Source organism: Salmo salar, chromosome ssa15, assembly GCF_905237065.1.
Source record: "Salmo salar chromosome ssa15, Ssal_v3.1, whole genome shotgun sequence".
NCBI lineage: Eukaryota > Metazoa > Chordata > Actinopteri > Salmoniformes > Salmonidae > Salmo > Salmo salar.
In genome coordinates, this window is record NC_059456.1 from 82,280,460 (window position 1) to 82,303,335 (window position 22,876).

Consider the following 22,876-nt stretch of genomic DNA (forward strand, 5'->3'; position numbering starts at 1 on the left):
CCACTCATTTGACGGGGTATCCCCATACTTTTGTATAAATGGTGTATGTTTCTCATGCTAATAAAGCTTTTGAATTGAAAATTGCATAAGAGATGAATGTTCTGAATGGATAACAGTAGTATCAAAAACTGGAACAAAAAGGAAATTGTCTAAAATTAGAGTGTGTGTGTTATATGTGTGTGAATGATAATGAATCGCATCTTGTTGAGATTAGTTTGTTGAGTAAGGATGCATATGTGGGAAACCCATTTGAGGTGTCGAAAATGGTGAAGAATGCGCTTGGAAAAGTGGAGTCTAGAGTGACCAGGAGTGGTCTTATTTTGATTAAATGTATTTCTGAAGAGCAGTGGTCCTCAGAAGAATCCGGGCAACAGAAGTTTTGTGTTTTGAACTTCGGAGTAGAGCACCGGTCAACGGAGTCATCTCAGGGGTGATGACGGATGTTCAGGTTGAATACATGAAGAGAATTCCTGGTGTGATTGGTGCCCGGCGTCTGACCCGCTGGGTGAATGGGGAAAAATAAGTAAGTCTGTTGGTCCTGTTGTTTTTTAATAAAGATTAAATACCTACGCATGTGAAGCTTGGTTATGTAAGATAAGCCGTAAGACCTTTCGTCCCCAAACCACTGTAGTGTAAGACTTGTAAAGGATTTGGCCATCTTTCAAGTGTGTGCAGACGAACAGAGTATACTGAAGAACGGTGTGTAGAAGGACGACAGTGTTGCAATTGTGGTGGGGATCATGATCCTGAGTTCCTGAAGTGCCCTTTAAGGGTGAAGGATATTGAGATGGCAAAAGTTAGAGCTGTCAATCAAATATCCTATGCAGAGGCGATTAAAATAATTGTGAAAACGTTATGCTAGTGAAGATATGGTAGTGGATACACCATAGCCTGTAGTAAATGTTTGCTGCCAGACAAAAGACACCCTGTGTGTTAAAAAGGTGGATTTTGTTGCGTTCATTGCCACAGTTATCAACTATACACCACAATTCTCAAAGAAGTCTAAGAAACTGGACATTATTGTGGCTGCAGCAGAAACGTTTTCAGGACTTAAGGATTTTTCATCTGAAGACTTGCAACGGGTACTGGTGCCGGAAGACCCAGGCTCCCCTGTGTAGTGACCAGATCGGTATTATGTTTTAAATTATGGTAATTTGTACGTTTTTTGGGGAATCCTGGTTCCATCCGGAAATCACATTTAATTGTGTGATCGCCAATATACTATAGAAGAAGAATATTTGATAATTTTACAGCCTGTCCAGTAGTTGGCAGTATGAGTCCTTTCTTTGCGTGTTTCTGCACAATGGTCTTCATAGAAGAAAAGGCGCGATGTTTGGACTTTTCAGAAAAAACAAACTTGTCAAAATAAGAAGTCTGAATGAAACTACAAAACATGGGGTGGCTGCAACAAGTCTGAAAGAGCTTCTCAAAAAGGGGAGTAAACTTCTACAGGTACGATTTCGCCCAGTAGTTTAGCAATATTTAGCACATTCTATTGCTACCAGACCGAAACAGCTGGTCTAGACCTGCAATAAGGAAGTGGCGATAATGAAAGTTACGTTGTTCTTTTGTTTAAATTATTATGTGAATCCTTTTCTTATAGGTTCCACTCGTCGGTTCGCATATTTGCTTGTATGAAGATGGAACAGAATTGTCAGAGGACTATTTCCGAAGTCTTCCAGACCATGCTGAACTTGTCCTTCTTGCCATGGATGAGAGCTGGAGCGGATGTGAGTTAAACATTGTAACTGTGACTGTAAAAAACAGTTAAAACAAACAACAAGCCAACCAACCACCTTAGACTTGGTTGCATGCACATTAATATAATGACGAGACCTACTTTATGTAGCTCTGCATGGTAAATATATGTTAACAATACTAATTTAAATATGCACTTCAAATACTTTATGTAGGCAAATAATTTAGTTAATGAATTTGAAAAGGATGGATTAGCCATGCTTTAATTTGTAGGAAGAGCGGTTAACCACACTCTCTAATGTGTAGCTTAACTTTACCTGCCAGTGATGCTTGCCAGTGCAGCGTGATCTCATAGACTAGACGTAACATAGAAAGTGTAAATCCGGGACACCCAAATTAGTATGATATGTTTGGTATGGTTGCATAAGACAGAAGGTTACTTAAGCAAAAAGTAGGGTGGATAACGCTAACATCTAGCAACGTAAAGGTTGCGTGTTTCAATCTCATCATGGACAGCTTTAGCAACTTTGCGACTCCCTTCTACTTTACAATTACTTAGCATGTAAGCTAACCCTTCCCCAAACCCAGTGTTTCCCAAACTTGGTCATGGGAAACACTGCCCTAACCATAACCCTTTAACCTAACTACTCATCTTAATTCTAACCCCTAACCTAGCTAACGTTAGCCACCTAGCCAACGTTAGCCACAACAAATTGGAATTAGAAACATATTGTACGAAATGCAATTTGTTACATACAGTATTAATATGAATTTTAATTCATAACTTATCATACGAAATGGATGATGGACATCCACAAATTAATACATACCATAAGAAATGCAACATATCATACTAATTGGAGTGTTCCAGACTTACATTTACTATGTTACGTCTACCTCAGAGTCCAGGTTGGCCAGTTAGGCTGTCTGGGCTTCAAACCCAGTTGGTCACATTGGTGCCATGGCTTAGATGTGTAGCTAACAAAAGTTGTTCTGTGAATCAATTTAAATAACAGGTATGATTTGTTATTATTCCAGTTGTCTGTGACATAGGCCGGTTGCTGGACACCGACAGGAACTCAGATCTTCTGATTGATGCGGCTAAGGGGCTTCTCACTGACGAGCGGTCTCCAAAGAGACGCAAACTCCTGGGGGAACTGCTGCTGCATTTGAAGGACAGCTCTGAGACTGAAAACAGAGAAGACGATGAAGACTGGTTCCAAGGTAAAAAGTCCTCTATCTTGGGATGGAAAGAAATCCTGCAGGAAACAATGTGATGGCCAAAAGCAAGATGGAGCAAAGTATAAGACACTTTTTATATTTAGCTGAAACAAACTGTGCCTTTTAACGTTGCACTCTTCCATTTCTGTGCTTTCAGGAATTGATGTCAGATTTAAGACCAAATCGGCCTACATGAAGTACAACTGTGAGAGCAGGATTCGTGGATACATGAAGGAGGTAAAACTGAATTACTGATGCTTTGGTTTGACACTGAAAGTGGTTGGGACTGTCAAGAAGTGCTATCTCATTATAACAAATCTACTCCAAATTGTTATCTGCCCTTCTATTTTCTGAGGGGAAAGAATATACTTACTCATGACTGATTTTATAGTTTGCTTATTCACAGGTGGATAGTTATGCTCAAACAATCCAAAAGCCTAAACTCAAGGCTGAATACAAGAAGACTGCAGAGTCCTTGGTGATGCAGCTGAAGTCTGACAAGTACAATGGCTGCTACTTCAACAGGACAGAGAAGGAACTCAATCGACTATGCACCAAGGATGGATGGTTCTCCTGTCAGGTAACATTTATGAACCTGAAAGTGGCTAGTAATGTAGAATTTGACTATAATAAAGCATAAATACAACATAATTAATTATGTGATGTACAATGGTCACAGTCATTATGGAGATATGAATGGTTACCAACAGTACCAGATCATGTTTGGCTCCATAGCATCCTGTCTTATAGCCTGTGTCCTTCCCCCATCCCTGTCATTTCCTCAGGGTGCATTTGACCAGGATGAATGCATTTCCCTCCACTCCATCAACCCCTATGGCAACCGAGAGAGCAGGATTGTCTTTAGCACCTGGAACTTGGACCACAGGTGGGTTTAGTGAATAACGGTTATTAATATCATTCAGAATGTCAGGCTCACAATCATGTTTGAAACAGTACTACAAAATCTGTAGAAATCTCTGTCCCAGGATTGAGAAGAAGAGGACGGTCATTCCTGCCCTGGTGGAAGCACTACAGAACCGCAAGAGCAGAAACATAAACCTGGACTATTTTTATAAACTGCTGTTCACTCGGGAGAATCTAAAGCTGGTGCATATTGTATGCCACAAGAAAAGTGCCCATGACTTGCTGTGTGATAAAAGAAACATGTACAAATGGGGCAAACGAAAATGATTATCTATAAAGGGAAAACGCTTTTTACATTTCAGGGCAGATGCTTTTTGTAGTGTTTGTTGGTTATTCTTAAACGGATAAAGTACAAGATTTATGACTACTGGTAAATTGAACTAAATGTAATTCTGGGTAGGGAACATTTGTTTTCTGCTGCTCTCAGAACAGCTGATTTGTTGATCATTTTGTGCTAGTGATATTAAAAAGCACTCCATTATGAGCCACTGATTGGGTAGTAGTCAATGGGCCAATCCCAAATCGTCCCCTAATCCCTATTCACAGGGTGAATTCAGTGCGATTCAATGCTTGCTACATTGTGTGATGGTTTGTACTGAAAGACACGTGTCCCCAAAATGGTGCGCACCATTCTTCAACAGCCTTTGAGGTAAATTTGTGCCTGTTTGGTGGTTGTGGCCTGATCAATATGGATGTGACTATTTAACATTTGAAAACACGTGAAGCACACACCATACAATCTTCTTCTGGGCTGCCATAATCACACTGTTCTTCAACTGGTCGTTCACTACCTTTTTCCATTGAATTTAAAATGCAAAACACTGTTCTGTTGTACCCTCCTCGAGGGCAAGGTGGAGCTATTACCAGATTGATTACACCTGTCAAATCCTCATTTTTTATTTAACTAGGCAAGTCAGTTAAGAACAAATTATTATTTTCAATGATGGCCTAGGAACAGTGGGTTAACTGCCTTGTTCAGGGGCAGAATGACCGATTTGTACCTTGTCAGCTCAGGGATTTGATCTTGCAACCTTTTGGTTACTAGTCTAATGCTCTAACCACTAGGCTAACCCAATGCATAGAGAATGATTGATTTGTTTATATATGTTTTCCTAGCACAGACTGGAATATGTTCCGGGATTCTTTCGATGGCATTGAGTACACCACATCAGTCACTGGCTTCATCAGTAAGTGCATCGATGATGTCGTCCCCACAGTGACCGTACGTACATACCCCAACCAGAAGCCATGGATTACAGGCATCATCCGCACTGAGCTAAAGGTTAGAGCTGCCGCTTTCAAGGAGCGTGACTCTAACCCGGAAGCTTGTAAGAGCAAAGCGTCAATACAGGACTATGATTGAATCGTACTACACCGGCTCTGACACTCGTCAGATGTGGCAGGACTTGCAAACTTTTACAGACTACAAAGGGAAGCACAGCCACGAGCTGCCCAGGGACACGAGCATACCAGGGGAGCTAAATTACTTCTATGCTCACTTTGAGGCAAGTAACACTGAAACATGCATGAGAGCACGACTGTGTTATCACGCTCTCCGGACGACTGTGTGATCACGCTCTCCGTAAGAACACTAAAATATCATGCCTAATTGAATACCGACCCATAGCACTCATGTCTGTAGCCGTAAAGTGCTTTGAAAGGCTGGTCATGGCTCACAACACCATTATCCCAGAAACCCTTGACCCACTCCAATTTGCATACCACCCCAACAGATCCACAGATGATGCAATCTCTATTGCACTCAACACTGCCCTTTCCCATCTGGACAAAAGGAACACCTATTTGAGAATGCTATTCATTGACTGCAGCTCAGCATTCAACACCATCGTGCCCTCAAAGCTTATCACTAAGCTAAGGACCCTGGGACAAAACACCTCCCTCTGCAACTGGATCCTGGACTACCTGACGGGCTGCCCCCAGGTGGTAAGGGTAGGTAACAACACATCCGCCTCGCTGATCCTCAACACGGGGGGCCCCTCAGGGGTGCGTCCTCAGTTCCCTCCTGTACTCCCTGTTCACTCATGACTGCATAGCCAGGCACAACTCCAACACCATCATCAAGTTTGCAGATGACACAACAGTGGTAGGCCTGATCACCGACAACGATGACACAGCCTAAGGGAGGAGGTCAGAGACCTGGCTGTGTGGTGCCAGGACAACAGCCTCTCCCTCATCGTGATCAAGACAAAGGAGATGATGGTGGACTACAGGAAAAGGAGGAGCGAGCACACTCCCATTCTCATCATCGGGGCTGTAGTGGAGCAGGTTGGTATCCACATCACCAACAAACTATCATGGTCCAAACACACTAAGACAGTCATGAAGAGGGCACGACAAAACCTATTCCCCATCAGGAGACTGAAAAGATTCAGCATGGGTCGTCAGATCCTCAAAAGGTTCTACAGCTGCACCATCGAGAGCGTCTTGACTGGTTGCATCACTGCCTGGTATAGCAACTGCTCGGCCTCCGACCGCAAGGCACTACAGAGGGTAGTGGATACGGCCCAGTACATCACTGGGGCCAAGCTTCCTGCCATCCAGGACCTCTATACCAGGCGGTGTCATTGGAAGGCCCTAAAAATTGTCAGACTCCAGCCACCCTAGTCATAGACTGTTCTCTCTGCTACCTCACGGAAAGCTGTACCAGAGTGCCAAGTCTAGGTCCAAAAGGCTTATTAACAGCTTCTACACCCAAGCCATGACTCCTGAACAGCTCCTGAACAGACCCCTCTTTTACCTCGACTAACCGTTGCCCTCGCAGATTGACTCTGTACCGGTACCCCCTGTATATAGCCTCGCTATTGTTATTTTACTGCTACTGTTTACATTTTTGTAACTTTTATTTTTCTCTTTTTTACTTAACACTTATTTTTCTTAACTTCTCAAAGCATTGTTGGTTAAGGGCTTGTAAGTAAGCATTTCACTAAGGTCTACACCTGTTGTATTTTGCGCATTTGACAAATAAAATTTGATTTGAGATCTGATTGCAGCTCCATGGCCTGTAAGCGTCATTAGATAATTATGTTTTAAAGTTATGCTTTCATTTGGGCAAGTGTAAATGTGTTTGTGGAACAATACAGACACAGGTCATTGAAAATTCAAAAAAGTTTACTTGGTCCTTGTATTGGAAGTGTAACATTACCTATGTTTAACTTCTACAGTGATTTTTGTCAACATTTACAAAGTTGGCATTGAAAATATACTGAACAAAAATATAGAACACAACATGCAACATTTTCAAAGAGTAACAGTTCATATAAGGAAATCAGTCAATTGAAATAAATTCATGTCTAGTCATATGACTGGGCAGGTGTGCAGCCATGCCTACCCACTGGGGAGCCAGGCCCAGCCAATCAGAATGAGTTTCCATTACCCGTTTAGGCAAACTGGCAACAGACTGTATTCTCTCCCACCTATCGGTTTCATGTCTCAGGTTGTCCGAGAAAGCCAGAATGGATATAATGCAATAATTGACAAATATTGTGCCACTGTGAAACTTGCAGATCAGAAATAATTAAATGGTGAAACTTGCCAGGCAACCAGTTGAATAAATTGATTTTGCAAGCAGTAGGCATTTAGAATTAAATGTAGCATGGAGCTTATAGTTAAATGATGACATCACTTTCCCCGTGTACCTTCCAAAGTTTTCAGAAATCATTTATTCGAGAAACACCATTTGTCACAAAGAAAGTATAATCCCACCCATCAAACAGATAAATGTTGTAATTTATAACTTATAAAATGTATATCATTTATAAATGTCTTTAGAAAGTGTTTCCTATATCTGCCGTTTCCATTACACATCACCATTTTTTTTGTCGCTACATTGCTTTTGTCTAATAAACCCGGATCAATGGAAACCTGCCTAAAGGCTACATGATTTATATGTTGCATTCATTCAGTCGTGCTATTACAAGGCAATATAAAAACGCCAAATAAAAAGATATTACTGTGCATACATACATACTGACAAGGCAACCAGTAACATAGTAACACACATTCAATAAAAATAGAACGAGCACTTACCCTGTACCAATTAAACAATATATACACACACACTATAAACTATAGGTCCTGATAATTGAAAAGCAAGAAGTTACTTTGTTAGTGCAAATAGCTTTTTAAATATCAATACAAATGTAAAAACTTTGGGGTACATGCTGGCAAAAAGATAACTTGATACCCTCGTTCCATTGAACAAATCCACTCTCCCAGGCTTGTCTGCCATTAGGCTAGTAAAAGGACAGAGGTTTTAATCCATCCCATTGATAGGATTTAGTTACTTCTATAAACTAAGTGCCACCTATGTCCTCTTGCTGCATGTCTGTGCCCTCTTCTTCATCACTGTCCTCTTTGGCGTAGTACTGTCGTCTCCGGAGCTCCCTCCTGCTGAAGGTCGAGGAAGCTGCAGATCTCTGTGGACAATCCTACAAGGCAAATGGAAATAACAGTATTTGAAATTAGGCCACATCATACTCCAAACAGCAGACCATTATTTCACCCATCACACCAAGCACATTGGGACATCTTATAAAGATCTCCTCTCACCTGTACAACTTCCATGTTTCCAAAGAACTTTTCCACAGGAAGAACCTGGTTACTGTCATCATCAAGGAAGATGCTCTTGTCAATCACAACACCCTCTTCAGTTTCGTCACCCTCCATATTCTCTGGTAATACGTTTGTTCTGCTCAACTCAAATCTCAGACCGTTCTCTTTACCCTCCCACAATTCATCCATGTCTGGTGGTGCGCCACACCGTGTCTTTTCATCCCATTTATAACCTTCACAGATGAGCCTCTCAGAAGTAGTTGACTCCCTACAACCGGCAACCATACAGTCATTCTGGGCAATTTCGGTTTTTGAGTCTTCCATTTTCGTTTTTTTAACATCCATCTTCTTCACTGAACTCTATGAAGACAAAAGAGATTATTAAAAATACTAAAAGGCTTCCATAACACTGATGGACCAGCCATAATTTAACACGTATCTAAACCGAGAACTAAAAACAACATTCACCTTATCTGAACTCTTCACCTTGAGGTTTAGGTCGCTTGAGGCAACAGCGCACTTCTCCTTTCGCCGCTTCAAGTTGCAAACTCGACTCGACATCTGAAATGAGTTCACACATTTTGTTAATCAACATAGTTGCACAGACATGAACTAGCTAAGTAACTAACACTTCTTAGCTGGCTACCGTAACCAATAGATAGTTAGCTAGCTAACTACTGCCCCGCTAGCTAACAGACTACCGTTAGTTAGTCGATGAAAGAAGGACTAAACAGGTTTCCCAAAAAACAATGGACAATTGAATCGCTAGCTACGTAGCAATTATTTTTGCTAGGTAGGACAATTTAATCGATAGCTAAATAGTGTTAAATAATAGCATATATTGTGGGAGGTTAACTAGCTAACGTTTGCTAGCTACTAACTCGGACAAACTCACCTGTTTCTTCCTCATTTTCGGAAGTTAGCTACATGTTAAGTCACTGGATTGCAATCTAGTTAACAGTCGCTTTTGCACAAATGTCTGTGGACGTAGCTAGCTAATTCAACCAAAAGCAATTTCGTTCTAAATACAGGTCGTCAGCAAACGGTAAAATCGTCGTTCTGATAAAAATACACCGTTTTGTTTTCTGATCCGAGTGGTGAACCGAGACAGTGTTCGAATTCCGAAAAATGTAGCTACGTCTAGAAGTCACGTGCAGTTCAATCAGAGGTCGAGGTCTCTTTGATGTTGACTGATCAAGAAACAATTGATTCCTTGTGCCAGTCAATGGTGCCTACTAGCTACTGTTTGTCTTTGTTATTTCGACAAAAACTTGAGTGTCGTGTCTTACTGCACTTATTACATGTTTATACACGGCATAAATAAGCTCGTTGTTTGAGGTGGAAAAACACGACACATTTGACAATTTCCAAAACCGACACACGGGGGTGGTAAAAGCTTGTAATGTATTTCCTCATACAGCCCAAAGACACCGGTTTCCCCTTTCATCTGTGTCTAGTTACACAGATTTTGTCCCTGTGGATCTCTCTTTCTCTCTGTGTGTATGTGTGTGTTAAATATATTTTTGTGTTAATGGATGATTGCTGCAAAACAAATGTACCCTATTGTTTATAATTACGTTTTCTGAAGCTACGTTGATGGTAGCTAAAGGACTTAAGTTAAGTTCCTTAGCTACGTTGATGGGCAATTGTATGTAGGCTGTGATATTATAATGCATATAATCATGCACAATAACCTATTATATATTACAATATTATTATCATTATAATAAGACAATACACTGTATTGCTTGATGGCTGATAAATAAATAGTAGGTGCAATCAAATGGACAATATAGCCTCAGCCTTAGTTTTTCAAGCTTATGCCATTAGATATCTAATTTAAAGCCTAAAAGATGAGTGAGCCAACCGGAGACGAAGTCTAGTGAGCCACCTGTGATGTGAAATAAGAAACCTGCATATTGTCACAGATAGGTGTATTGGGGAGATGATAAAAAACTCAGTAAGTAAAATCATGTTGAAAATACGTATTTTTCTGACGTCGAAGTTAGGTTAATTTTAGGTTATGAATGAAAGTTCAAAATATATATTTTCCCGGACCGGACGAAATCTGAACCAAATATAGACATCTATGTTAGTTCGGACCGGATCAAAAACCAACAATCAGTGGCTGGTCCAGACCACACCAAAAAAAATACCAAACAAAGAAGGCCGGTCTGGACAGGACCCCCAAAAATATGTACAAAAGAAGTCAGTCCATGCTTAGTGGGAACTGAGTAAGGGGAGAAGCTTGTAGGCAACAGTCACTTTTCAAGACCAGTCCACAATCTCATCGAACAAGTTTTTTTTTGTATGATATAACAGAGATTACTTTCCAAGAAATATAGATTCGTCTTTTTGAACGCTAAAGGAATAGCATGGTGGCGTCCAGCTACCGACTTTCAAGGTAGCTGGTCACGGGACAATGAATAGACTCACTAAGATGTAGCCAAACTGTAATTTATGCGCAGCTTTCAATTTTTCAAAATTGACACTAATGATGAGATGCTTTAACAATAGGGGTACCTATTCAATTGCAGGATTTCTTATTCATTACACGTTTTGCCCCATAGCTATGGATTTTTTTTTCAGGAGAAAGAGGGCATTGAAAACTCTCCTGAGCTTGTCTCTAGTCTTTGCGTCTTTATTGATGATCCAAAAGTTCAAGCTTGTGGATAACAGCATCAAGGATGATATGGAGGTTAAACGCCTGGAAGACGCCGGTTGGTGTGGACCTGAGTGTGATTTCTACAAAGGAAAAGACCTATTGAAAAGCAGTTTGGGAAACTACTCGCCGCCTGTTCTTGGTGATGATCTGGATGCGCCACGGGTGAAGATGTCCAACGATACTCCGTCTACATGGGATGTACACGTTATGAACTGCAGTGAAGATTCAGCCGTGAGGAAGAATGATTGGTTTCGACGTTTGGATCCGAGATTCCACCAATTTGTGTTACACAGACATTGTCGGTATTTCCCAATGTTAATAAATCACCCGGATAAATGCAGGAATGGAGACGTACACTTGCTCATGGTTGTAAAATCCGTTATAGAGCAGCATGATAGGCGAGAGGCCGTGCGTAATACCTGGGGTAGGGAACAGGCAATTGATGGTAAGAGAATAAAAACGCTGTTTCTTCTAGGAAGCCCGACAAATGGTAAAGACACGAAAAACCTTCAAAAGTTGATTGAGTATGAGGACATTATATATGGAGATATTCTTCAATGGGATTTTATGGACACATTTTTCAACCTCACCTTGAAAGAGGTGAATTTTCTAAAATGGTTTGATATTCACTGCTCCAGTGCCAAGTTTATATTCAAAGGGGATGACGACGTTTTCGTGAATACAAAGAACTTACTGGAACTTATTGGTTTCAAGACTGAGGACCGCAAAGTGCTGAACTTATTTGTTGGGGACACCATATCCAAAGCCATCCCCATCAGAAACCATCAAAGTAAATACTACATCCCCAAAGAGCTGTTTGACAAACCGTACCCACCTTATGTTGGTGGTGGTGGGTTTTTAATGTCCTCACAATTAGCTCAGAGACTGTTTGTGGTTTCAGAGGACTTGGAGCTCTATCCCATTGATGATGTGTTTTTGGGAATGTGCCTCCAGAAGCTACACTTGACTCCGGAGATGCACATAGGTTTCAGGACCTTTGGCATCATGAAACGCAGAGTGAGTCCAATGAACAGAGAACCTTGCTTTTTCAAAAACCTCATCGTAGTCCATAAATTGAGTCCTCAGGAGCTACTCAGGATGTGGAGTGTAGTGGAAAATAAGGAGCTGGTTTGTGCCAAATACACTGCACCATGATTGTTATTTATAATATGTGTATGTAGGCCTAGTAGGACACATTGCTGTCACTAAAATATCCAACTAAGAAAGACAATGTGAAAAGAATTACATTCATTCTCACTGACCTGTTTAATGTTTCACTTTTGTAATGTTTAATGTAATGTCCATAGGTAGGAAAACCAAATTAGTAAGTGTACATGACTTATGTCTATACAAAATTAACCACTTTTTCAGCAAACTGTAAATATATGGCAGCATTTAACACTGAAAAGCCTTTTTCATGCCAGTTTAGTGCCTTTGATTTTTTGAGATTAGGGATGTTTTAGTAACTAAAAAGGTTACATGAAAATATAATTTGGTAAATGTTTGCCATATATTCTAGAACAAATATGTAATGACATTTTAAGAGTCACAACTAGTTTTTGTGTTGATGTTTGTAACAGATTCATTAAATATGTATTGTTATATCAGTGTTTTAATGTGGCTGAGTGCTGGGTAAGAGTTGAGGGCTGCTGGGTGGATAACAGATACTGTAATTGTTGGTGTAAAATATTGCAACAGGTGTCTTTGAAATACATATTTGGCAACTCAAACTCAGCACAGTAAGAGACAACAGCACTGTATAGATTCATTTAACTTTATTTCATCAAACATAGATGTTTCAATCTCTGCACAAAATGGTTGTAAATCAAATATGTACAGTCAATACTGATTGATATGTACTGAAAATCCACAAGGAAAATATATACATCAGTGGAGGCTGCTGAGAGGAGGACGGCTCGTAATAATTGCTGGAACAGGGCAAATGGAATGGCATCAAATACATGTAAACCATGTGTTTGATGTATTTGATACCATTCCACTGATTCCGCTCCATCCATTACCACGAGCCTGTCCTCCCCAATTAAGGTGCCACCAGCCTCCTGTGATATACACCTATGTAATTTCCTAAATATGAAAAAGCTGAAAGAGACAAAAAGATTGGGATGTAAGAAAATGTCAAAACGTCCTATAATTTGATCAAGATTGGTAACTCAAGGCAAAGGACCAGCAGATAACAATGAAACACACCATATAACATATGAAGCAGTAAAATAGTATTGTCTGCTAAGTGGACACTTTATATTAGTTCCAGTCCACATTGTACTGATGTAGGGTGTACCTTGGAGATAATTATGACTTGAAGTTTTAGGTCAAGATTCACACATTTGGTATAAAATCCCTCTGATTTAGGCTACCTATACAAAATGCAATAGCATGTTAAGTAACATATGGGAAACAAATGCAAACCTATAAAAGGGTGCATCTTACCCTAGAAAGTATTACAGTGAACTAAGTGCCTAAGATGTTTCATCAAGTGGGACCATTCTCAAATCTTAGATGTTTGGGAAAATTACCACTAACGTACATTACTCCTAAAGAAAAAAGAGAACGTTTGCTCTCATTTATTTTCTATTTCACCTTAAATGGCTTTTTGGCTAGGCTAAATATCTGTGCTTTGTGTTGATTGTCTAAACACTCAAAATATAAAAACACAGATTGAGACAATAAATAGTGTGACAATGTGAAAAGCATGATAAATTCCATTGGCAAGCAAAATGTGCTATATAATAACTATGTAGGGAAAGTAATTACAGTAAGAAACAAAGACACACATTTACACAACTACTGTATCAATGTAAAACATATTTGATTAGATTACAAGTCACACAGAGATACATAAAGAGACATAAAGAGAAATGTAAACAGATGCCCTGCATGAAGCTTGTTGTAAAGCTACACAGGCTGTTATTGGATTTGGAGTAATCAATAAACAGCTTAGAATAGTATTATTACTATATTATAATAACTTAGTATGTAGTATACTAATATATAATATATTGCAATATCATTCAGTATCCCTCTCTTTTGATTTTAGCCAGATTTTGGTCCCTGTTCTGACGGACTCAGTTGCAAGGGAAATTAATCCAGTCCCCCCTAGTCAGGGTGTCAACATGAAACTGTAGCCCAAAACAGACAAATGTTCTTCCCTCATTTCCTCTCCCATTGGTGTAAGGCGACTACATAGGTTGGGATAAAGCCATATGATTGAAACCTATCATGTCATTTTAGATCAGTGATTGTAAAGGAAGGTATTTTATACTGTTGAGACAGTACCATGGTTCTTCCTCATTCCAAGCATTTGGACAATCTAGGGTGCTCTTGTGTGAGAAGACTGGGGCAGAGACGGTTGGGTGTGGGTTCACCGTTTGACTGGGGTGAGGCGGCTGGTGTGGGTTCGGCTAGCTCTGGGTGCCAAGGCCGGAATCCTGCTCCCTTTGCCCATTGCCCTGCCCCTACTTCCCACTGACCACACCTGCTTAAGCTTAGCCACACTGCCAGGCTTCCCTGAACACAAGAGAAAAAGAAGAGAATGACTTCCTCCACCATTAGGAAGTACTGAGTGTTATTCTAAAATACTTTTTCCCCCCCTCAACCACACACACACATGCACACACAAAAAATACCCCATAATGACAAATTGAAAACAGGTTTGTAGAAATGTTTGTAAATGTAACAAAAATAAAACAGAAATATCTTATTTAATGTAGTATTCAGACCCTTTGCTATGAAACTCAAAATTGAGCTCAGGTGCATCCTGTTTTCATTGATCATCCTTGAGATGTTTCTACAACTTGATTGGAGTCCACCTGTGGTAAATCAAATTGATTGGACGTGATTTGGAAAGAAAACACCTGTCTATATAAGGTTCCACAGTTGACAGTGCATGTCGGAGCAAAAACCAAGCCATGAGTTCGAAGGAATTATCCGTAGAGCGCCGAGACAGGATTGTGTCGAGGCACAGATCTGGGGAAGGGTACCAAAAAAATTCTGCAGCATTGAAGGTCCCCAAGAATGCAGTGGCCTACATCATTCTTAAATGGAAGAAGTTTGGAACCACCAAGACTCTTCCTCGAGCTGGCCGCCCGGCCAAACTGAGCAATCGGGGTGAGAAGGGATGGTCACTGACAGAGTTCCAGAATTCCTCTGTGGAGATGGTTGTCCTTCTGGAAGGTTCTCCCATCTCTGCAGCACTCCACCAATCAGGCCTTTATGGTAGAGTGTTCAGACGGAAGCCCCTCCTCAGTAAAAGGCACATGACAGCCCACTTGGAGTTTGCAAAAAGGCACCTAAAGGACTCTTGACTATGAGAAACATGATTCTCTGGTCTGATGAAACCAAGATTGAACTCTTTGTCCTGAATGCCAAGTGTCTCATCTGGAGGAAACCTGGCATCATCCTTACGGTGAAGCATGGTGGCAGCATCATGCTGTGGGGATGTTTTTCAGCGGCAGGGACTGGGAGACTAGTCAGGATCGAGGAAAAGATGAACGGAGCAAAGTACAGAGAGATCCTTGATGAAAACCTACTCCAGAGAGCTCAGGACCTCAGACTGGGACAAAGGTTCACCTTCCAACAGGACAACGACCCTAAGCACACCCCCAAGACAACGCCGGAGTGGCTTTGGGACAAGTCTCTGAATGTCCTTGAGTGGCCCAGCCAGAGCCCGGACTTGAACCCAATCAAACATCTCTGGAGAGACCTGAAAATAGCTGTGCAGCGACGCTCCCCATCCAACCTGTCAGAGCTTGACAGGATCTACAGAGAAGAATGGGAGAAACTCCCCAAATACAGGTGTGCCAAGCTTGTAGCGTCATAACCAAGAAGACTTGAGGTTGTAATTGCTGCCAAAAGGTGCTACAACAAAGTACTGAGTAAAGGGTCTGAATACATTGTTTTATACAATGTTTGTACATTGTTTTATAAATTTGCAAACATTTCTGAAAACCTGTTTTTGATTTGTCATTATGGGGTACTGTGTGTAGATTGAGGGAAAAAAATGAACCAATTTTAGAATAAGGCTGTAACGTTACAAAATGTGGAAAAAGTCAAGGGGTCTGAATACTTTCCGAATGCACGGTAGGTCTAAAAAGGGCCTAAAATGGCCACTTTTCATCTTTTTTTAAAAAGTGATACAAATGTAAAAGCATGCCAAACATCTTTCCTCCCAATGAAGTTTCTATGTGAGAATTGCCAGAACAATCTGATAGCCAAAATATTTTCAGTCTGGAATTGCCTTGTGTGTACTGTATACAGGTAACCTGCAAGGCAAGAAGGTTGTACAGTGTTTGAGTGCTGTGTGTGTGTGTGTGTGTGTGTGTGTGTGTGTGTGTGTGTGTGTGTGTGTATACACATGTTTCCAGAATGTGCATCACAGGAGATTGATGGCACCTTAATTGGGTAGGACGGGCTCGTGGTAATGGCTGGAGTGGAATAGTATCAAATACAGCAAACGTTTGATGCCATTCCATTTACTCCATTCCAGTCATTATTATGAGCCGTCCTCCCCTAAGCAGCCTCCACTGACGGGCATGCATGTATGCGCACACTAAGGACAGAGGAAAAAGTGGGTGTTAAGTGGGTGTATGAATGACTTACCTTGTGCCAGCTGGGCTCTCAGCGATACCGCAGTCCTCCGTGAGTTCTGTTTACAGCCCTCTCGGCCCATGAGGTGTGCCTTCCAGGTCTGGAAGACAAAGAGCAAGTCAGTCTGCTGCTGCCCTATAAAATGTACTCTCTCCCTCTTACTCCATGCATGCCTTTGTTGTGCAGCACCACTGTGGGCCAGTGTCAGTGCCTGGCTAATGGCTGACTTGGCTCCAACACAGGGGCTTTTCATCTGGCACACCAGGCAAGGGTTTGGGCCGCAGAGGTTCAACTGCTACTGAGAGTTTTCCTTGTTGAAGGTAAGAAGGAGAAGTGTGAGGGAGAATGAATGCGGCAGCGCTGCTTGAGGGCTTCCAGAAAATGTGCCTCCTCAGTTCATCTTAAGAAGAACACTGCATGTGTGTTTTTATGAATTTAAAAAAGCAAGTCAGTTAAGAACACATTTTTATTTACAATGACGGTCTACCAAAAGGCCTCCTGCGGGGATGGGGGATTAAAAATGTAGAACAAAACATACATCACAACAAGAGAGACCCCACAACACTGGACCGGATGCTGGAGTGAGTAGTCGTGCTGTACTTCGCTCCGCGGGTAATATTACATTTCATTACATTACAACGGAACGATTTGATTTGATTAGCTAGCTAGCTAGCTACATAGTTGTCTTTGCTGTCTTTATATCAAGGATAAAGGTATAGCTTTGAGAAACTAACAAGGTTAGCTAGCCAGCTGTATTCGGTCGCAGCGACGCAGCGACGCCGTTTTCCAAACAGCGTCAACACCACAGCCACTGCTAGCTAGCCAACTTTACCAACTAGCAGTACTGTAGAAACTAAATACATTACAACGGAACCTTTTGATTAGTGTAATGTTAGCTAGCTACATAGTTGTCTTTGTATCAAAGATAAAAGGTAAGATAAAGGTAAACGCAGCCATTGCAAGCTAGCCAACTCTACCAGCTAGCAGTACTGTATCATTTTTAGTCAATAAAATTGTTGCAACGTAAGCTTAACTTTCTGAACTTTCGAGACATGTAGTCCACTTGTGTGGCTAGCAGGACTGACTTTGTGTTAGCTAGCCAACGTTTAATTACTTCTGCGTTATGAAAGGAACTAGACACGGACACGAATGATCCATTGGTAGTTTGTTGTAACCAAGTATTGGTGCTAACCGTGTGTTATTGGATGCTAGCATGCTAGTTAGCTACGGCGTCATAGGATACGGTGCACTGGGTGGGTTTCACGGAAGAATACTGTACCAAGTTATCTAGCTGAATAAACTAAGTTTGAGCCTATTCCTGGAAACATTGAACCACTGTAGTTTACATCAATTCTAATTTCTAAAGTGGAATTTGGAAAAGTTATATTTGAGTGTTTCAGTGAATGGTTAGTGAGGGAGGCCCTGCTCTCTCGCTTCCCCAGTTGTTTAGTTAATTTTCATTCCAATCTCCGTTGCATTAGCGTTGCCTCTCCTGTAGCCTGTCAACTATGTGTCTGTCTATCCCTGTTCTCTCCTCTCTGCACAGGCCATACAAACACTTCACACCGCGTGGCTGCTGCCACTCTAACCTGGTGGTCCCAGCGCGCACGACCCACGTGGAGTTCCAGGTCTCCGGCAGCCTCTGGAACTGCCGGTCTGCGGCCAACAAGGCAGAGTTCATCTCAGCCTATGCTACCCTCCAGTCCCTCGACTTCTTGGCGCTGACGGAAACATGGATTACCACAGATAACACTGCTACTCCTACTGCTCTCTCCTCATCTGACCACGTGTTCTCACATACCCCGAGAGCATCTGGTCAGCGGGGTGGTGGCACTGGAATCCTCATGTCTCCCAAGTGGACATTCTCTCTTTCTCCCCTGACCCATCTGTCTGTCTATCTCCTTTGAATTCCATGCTGTCACAGTCACTAGCCCATTCAAGCTTAACATCCTTATAATTTATCGCCCTCCAGGTTCCCTTGGAGAGTTCATCAATGAGCTTGACGCCTTGATAAGTTCCTTTCCTGAGGATGGCTCACCCCTCACAGTTCTGGGTGACTTTAACCTCCCTACGTCTACCTTTGACTCATTTCTCTCTGCCTCCTTCTTTCCACTCCTCTCCTCTTTTGACCTCACCCTCTCACTGTCCCCCCCTACTCACAAGGCAGGCAATACGCTTGACCTCATCTTTACTAGATGCTGTTCTTCTGAGTCACTGGCTTACTGGTGTTCTTCCATGCTGTCCATGGGAGGGGTGCGTCACTTGAGTGGGTTGAGTCACTGACGTGGTCTTCCTGTCTGGGTTGGCGCCCCCCCCCCCCCTTGGGTTGTGCCGTGGCGGAGATATTTGTGGTCTATACGCGGCCTTGTCTTAGGACGGTAAGTTGGTGGTTGGAGACATCCCTCTAGTGGTGTGGGGGCTGTGCTTTGGCAAAGTGGGTGGGGTTATATCCTGCCTGTTTGGCCCTGTCCGGGGGTATCATCGGATGGGGCCACAGTGTCTTCTGATCCCTCCTGTCTCAGCCTCCAGTATTTATGCTGCAGTAGTTTATGTGTCGGGGGGGCTAGGGTCAGTCTGTTATATCTGGAGTATTTCTCTTGTCTTATCCGGTGTCCTGTGTGAATTTAAATATGCTCCCTCTAATTCTCTCTTTCTTTCTTTCTCTCTGAGGACCTGAGCCCTAGGACCATGCCTCAGGACTACCTGGCATAATGACTCCTTGCTGTCCCCAGTCCACCTGGCCGTGCTGCTGCTCCAGTTTCAACTGTTCTGCCTGCGGCTATGGAACCCTGACCTGTTCACCGGACGTGCTTGTTGCACCCTCGACAACTACTATAATTATTATTATTTGACCATACTGGTCATTTATGAACATTTTAACATCTTGACCATGTTCTGTTATAATATCCACCCAGCACAGCCAGAAGAGGACTGGCCACCCCTCATAGCCTGGTTCCTCTCTAGGTTTCTTCCTAGGTTTTTGGCCTTTCTAGGGAGTTTTTCCTAGGGAGTTTTTCCTAGCCACCGTGCTTCTTTCACATGCATTGCTTGCTGTTTGGGGTTTTAGGCTGGGTTTCTGTACAGCACTTTGAGATATCAGCTGATGTACGAAGGGCTATATAAATACATTTGATTTGATTCTACTAATCTCACTGCAACTCCCCTCCAAGTCTCCGACCACTACCTTGTATCCTTTTCCCTCTCGCTCTCCTCCAACACTATTCACTCTGCCCCTACTCAGATGGTATTGCGCTGTCGCAACCTTCGCTCTCTCCCGCTAATCTCTCCTCTTCCATCCTATCATCTCTTCCCTCTGCTCAAACCTTCTCCAACCTATCTCCTGATTCTGCTTCCTCAACCCTCCTCTCCTCCCTTTCTGCATCCTTTGACTCTCTATGTCCCCTATCCTCCCGGCCGGCTCGGTCCTCCCCTCCTGCTCCGTGGCTTGACGACTCATTGCGAGCTCACAGAACAGGGCTCCGGGCAGCCGAGCGGAAATGGAGGAAAACTAGCCTCCCTGCGGACCTGGAATCTTTTCACTCCCTCCTCTCTACATTTTCTTCCTCTGTTTCTGCTGCTAAAGCCACTTTCTACCACTCTAAATTCCAAGCATCTGCCTCTAACCATAGGAAGCTCTTTGCCACCTTCTCCTCCCTCCTGAATCCTCCCCCCCTCCTCCCTCTCTGCGGATGACTTCGTCAACCATTTTGAAAAGAAGGTTGACGACATCCGATCCTCGTTTGTTAAGTCAAACGACACCGCTGGTCCTGCTCACGTTGCCCTACCCTATGCTTTGACCTCTTTCTCCCCTCTTCCGTCTTCAAGAGAGCGAGAGTTGCACCCCTTCTCAAAAAACCTACACTCGATCCCTCCGATGTCAACAACTACAGACCAGTATCCCTTCTTTCTTTTCTCTCAATAACCTCTTGAGCGTGCCGTCCTTGGCCAGCTCTCTTGCTATCTCTCTCAGAATGACCTTCTTGATCCAAATCAGTCAGGTTTCAAGACTGGTCATTCAACTGAGACTGCTCTTGTCTGTGTCACGGAGGCTCTCCGCACTGCTAAAGCTAACTCTCTCTCCTCTGCTCTCATCCTTCTAGACCTATCTGCTGCCTTTGATACTGTGAACCATCAGATCCTCCTCTCCGAGTTGGGCATGTCCGGCGCGGCTCACTCTTGGATTGCGTCCTGCCTGACAGGTCGCTCCTACCAGGTGGCGTGGCGAGAATCCGTCTCCGCACCACGTGCTCTCACCACTGGTGTCCCCCAGGGCTCAGTTCTAGGCCCTCTCCTATTCTCGCTATACACCAAGTCACTTGGCTCTGTCATATCCTCACATGGTCTCTCCTATCATTGCTACGCAGACACACAATTAATCTTCTCCTTTCCCCCTTCTGATAACCAGGTGGCAAATCGCATCTCTGGCAGACATATCAGTGTGGATGACAGATCACCACCTCAAGCTGAACCTCGGCAAGACGGAGCTGCTCTTCCTCCCGGGGAAGGACTGCCCGTTCCATGATCTCGCCATCACGGTTGACAACTCCATTGTGTCCTCCTCCCAGAGTGCTAAGAGCCTTGGCGTGACCCTGGACAACACCCTGTCGTTCTCCGCTAACATCAAGGCGGTGAACCGATCCTGTAGGTTCATGCTCTACAACATTCGCAGAGTACGACCCTGCTTTACACAGGAAGCGGCGCAGGTCCTAATCCAGGCACTTGTCATCTCCCGTCTGGATTACTGCAACTCGCTGCTGGCGGGGCTCCCTGCCTGTGCCATTAAACCCCTACAACTCATCCAGAACGCCGCAGCCCCTCTGGTGTTCAACCTTCCCAAGTTCTCTCACGTTACCCTGCTCCTCCGCACACTCCACTGGCTTTCAGTTGAAGCTCGCATCTGCTACAAGACCATGGTGCTTGCCTACGGAGCTGTGAGGGGAACGGCACCTCCGTACCTTCAGGCTCTGATTAGTCTCTACACCCAAAGAAGGGCACTGCGTTCATCCACCTCTGGCCTGCTCACCTCCCTACCTCTGCGGAAGCACAGTTCCCGCTCAGCCTAGTCAAAACTGTTCGCTGCTCGGAGTCACGATTGACGGAGTCAATCACCACCTTCCGGAGACACCTGAAACCCCACCTCTTTAAGGAATACCTGGGATAGGATAAAGTAATCCTTCTAACCCCCCCCCCCCCAAAAAAAAGATTTTGATGTACTATTGTAAAGTGGTTGTTCCACTGGATATCATAAGGTGAATGCACCAATTTGTAAGTCGCTCTGGATAAGAGCGTCTGCTAAATGACGTAAATGTAATGTAAATGTACATAAAGAGAGACATAAGACAACACAGCATGGCAGCAACACAACAACACAGTAGCAACACAAAATGGCAGCAGCACAAAGCATGATACTAACATTATTTGGCACAGACAACAGCTCCATAGTCTCTGGAAGACGTTTTCAATCTTTGCCTGACTGTCTGACACACAAACAGGTTCCGGATGTGATTTATAGAAGAGTCACACACTGTCAAATTTCCCCAAAAAAGGAGGCTTAGTGTCGACATGCATTGACAACGCAGCTCAAGTAGAGCATTTACATTCTATGCTAATATTTCTATTTACAGTGCCAAGAAAAAGTATGTGAACCCTGGATTTCAGCATAATTCGGTCATGAAATTTGATCTGATCTTCCTCTAGGTCACAACAATAGACAAACAAAGTCTGCTTAAACTAATAAAACAGGAAAACATAATTTTATGTCTTTATTGAACATACCTTGTAAACATTCACAGTGCAGCGTGGGAAAAATGTGAACCCTTGGATTTAATAACTGGTTGACCCTCCTTTGGTAGCAATAACCTTAACAAAACGTTTTCTGTTGTTGCAGATCAGACCTGCACAACAGTCAGGAGGAATTTTGGACCATTCCTCTTTACAAAACTGTTTCAGTTCAGCAATATTCTTGGGATGTCTGGCGTTTCTCCAATATTCTTGGGATGTCTGGCGTTTCTCCACACATAGTGTTGTGTGTTCCTTCCAAACAACTAAACTTTAGTTTAATCTGTCCACAAAATATTTTGCCAGTAGTGCTGAGGAACATCCAGGTGCACTTTTGCAAATTTCAGACGTGCAGCAATGTTTTTTTTGGACTGCAGTGGCTTCCATGGCGTCCTCCTATGAACACCATTCTCG

The 22,876-nt window shown here is 42.8% G+C and overlaps 4 protein-coding genes across 8 annotated transcripts in view; 2 read left to right on the plus strand and 2 right to left on the minus strand.

Moving 5' to 3' along the window:
• Window positions 1–1,278: 1,278 nt before the first annotated feature.
• On the plus strand, window positions 1,279–5,070 carry LOC106571995 (DNA fragmentation factor subunit beta). Of its 3 annotated transcripts, none has more exons than XM_014145670.2 (7): window positions 1,279–1,452; window positions 1,604–1,730; window positions 2,737–2,922; window positions 3,077–3,156; window positions 3,326–3,499; window positions 3,705–3,805; window positions 4,965–5,070. In XM_014145670.2, exons 1-7 carry the CDS (start codon window positions 1,330–1,332, stop codon window positions 4,999–5,001), a joined length of 828 nt encoding a protein of 275 aa, XP_014001145.1. In that variant the 5' UTR covers window positions 1,279–1,329; the 3' UTR covers window positions 5,002–5,070. The 3 variants fall into 3 exon arrangements, with proteins under 3 accessions (XP_014001145.1, XP_014001143.1, XP_014001144.1); XM_014145668.2 differs by lacking the exon at window positions 4,965–5,070 and adding an exon at window positions 3,891–4,327; XM_014145669.2 differs by lacking the exon at window positions 4,965–5,070 and adding an exon at window positions 3,906–4,327.
• Window positions 5,071–7,496: 2,426 nt separating this feature from the next.
• Window positions 7,497–9,685, minus strand: LOC106571994 (UPF0688 protein C1orf174 homolog). Its single transcript, XM_014145667.2, has 4 exons — window positions 9,311–9,685; window positions 8,884–8,976; window positions 8,413–8,775; window positions 7,497–8,291 (listed from the first exon to the last, which is right to left on the minus strand). The coding sequence occupies exons 1-4, from the start codon at window positions 9,323–9,325 to the stop codon at window positions 8,157–8,159; spliced, it is 606 nt and encodes a 201-aa protein (XP_014001142.1). The 5' UTR covers window positions 9,326–9,685; the 3' UTR covers window positions 7,497–8,156.
• Window positions 9,686–10,397: 712 nt separating this feature from the next.
• On the plus strand, window positions 10,398–12,682 carry LOC106571991 (UDP-GlcNAc:betaGal beta-1,3-N-acetylglucosaminyltransferase 7-like). The gene has a single exon (XM_014145665.2). The coding sequence runs from the start codon at window positions 10,910–10,912 to the stop codon at window positions 12,233–12,235; it is 1,326 nt and encodes a 441-aa protein (XP_014001140.1). The 5' UTR covers window positions 10,398–10,909; the 3' UTR covers window positions 12,236–12,682.
• Window positions 12,683–12,840: 158 nt separating this feature from the next.
• The window catches only part of LOC106571987 (centrosomal protein of 104 kDa), a 51,401-nt gene continuing 41,365 nt past the window's right edge, over window positions 12,841–22,876 (minus strand). For all 3 annotated transcript variants that reach the window (XM_014145662.2, XM_014145663.2, XM_014145661.2), the window contains 2 exons: window positions 16,697–16,784; window positions 12,841–14,605 (listed from right to left, as the gene is read on the minus strand). In XM_014145662.2, the coding sequence (XP_014001137.1) occupies window positions 14,460–14,605; window positions 16,697–16,784 (234 nt within the window). In that variant the 3' untranslated portion in view covers window positions 12,841–14,459. The remainder of the gene's footprint in view (window positions 14,606–16,696; window positions 16,785–22,876) is intronic.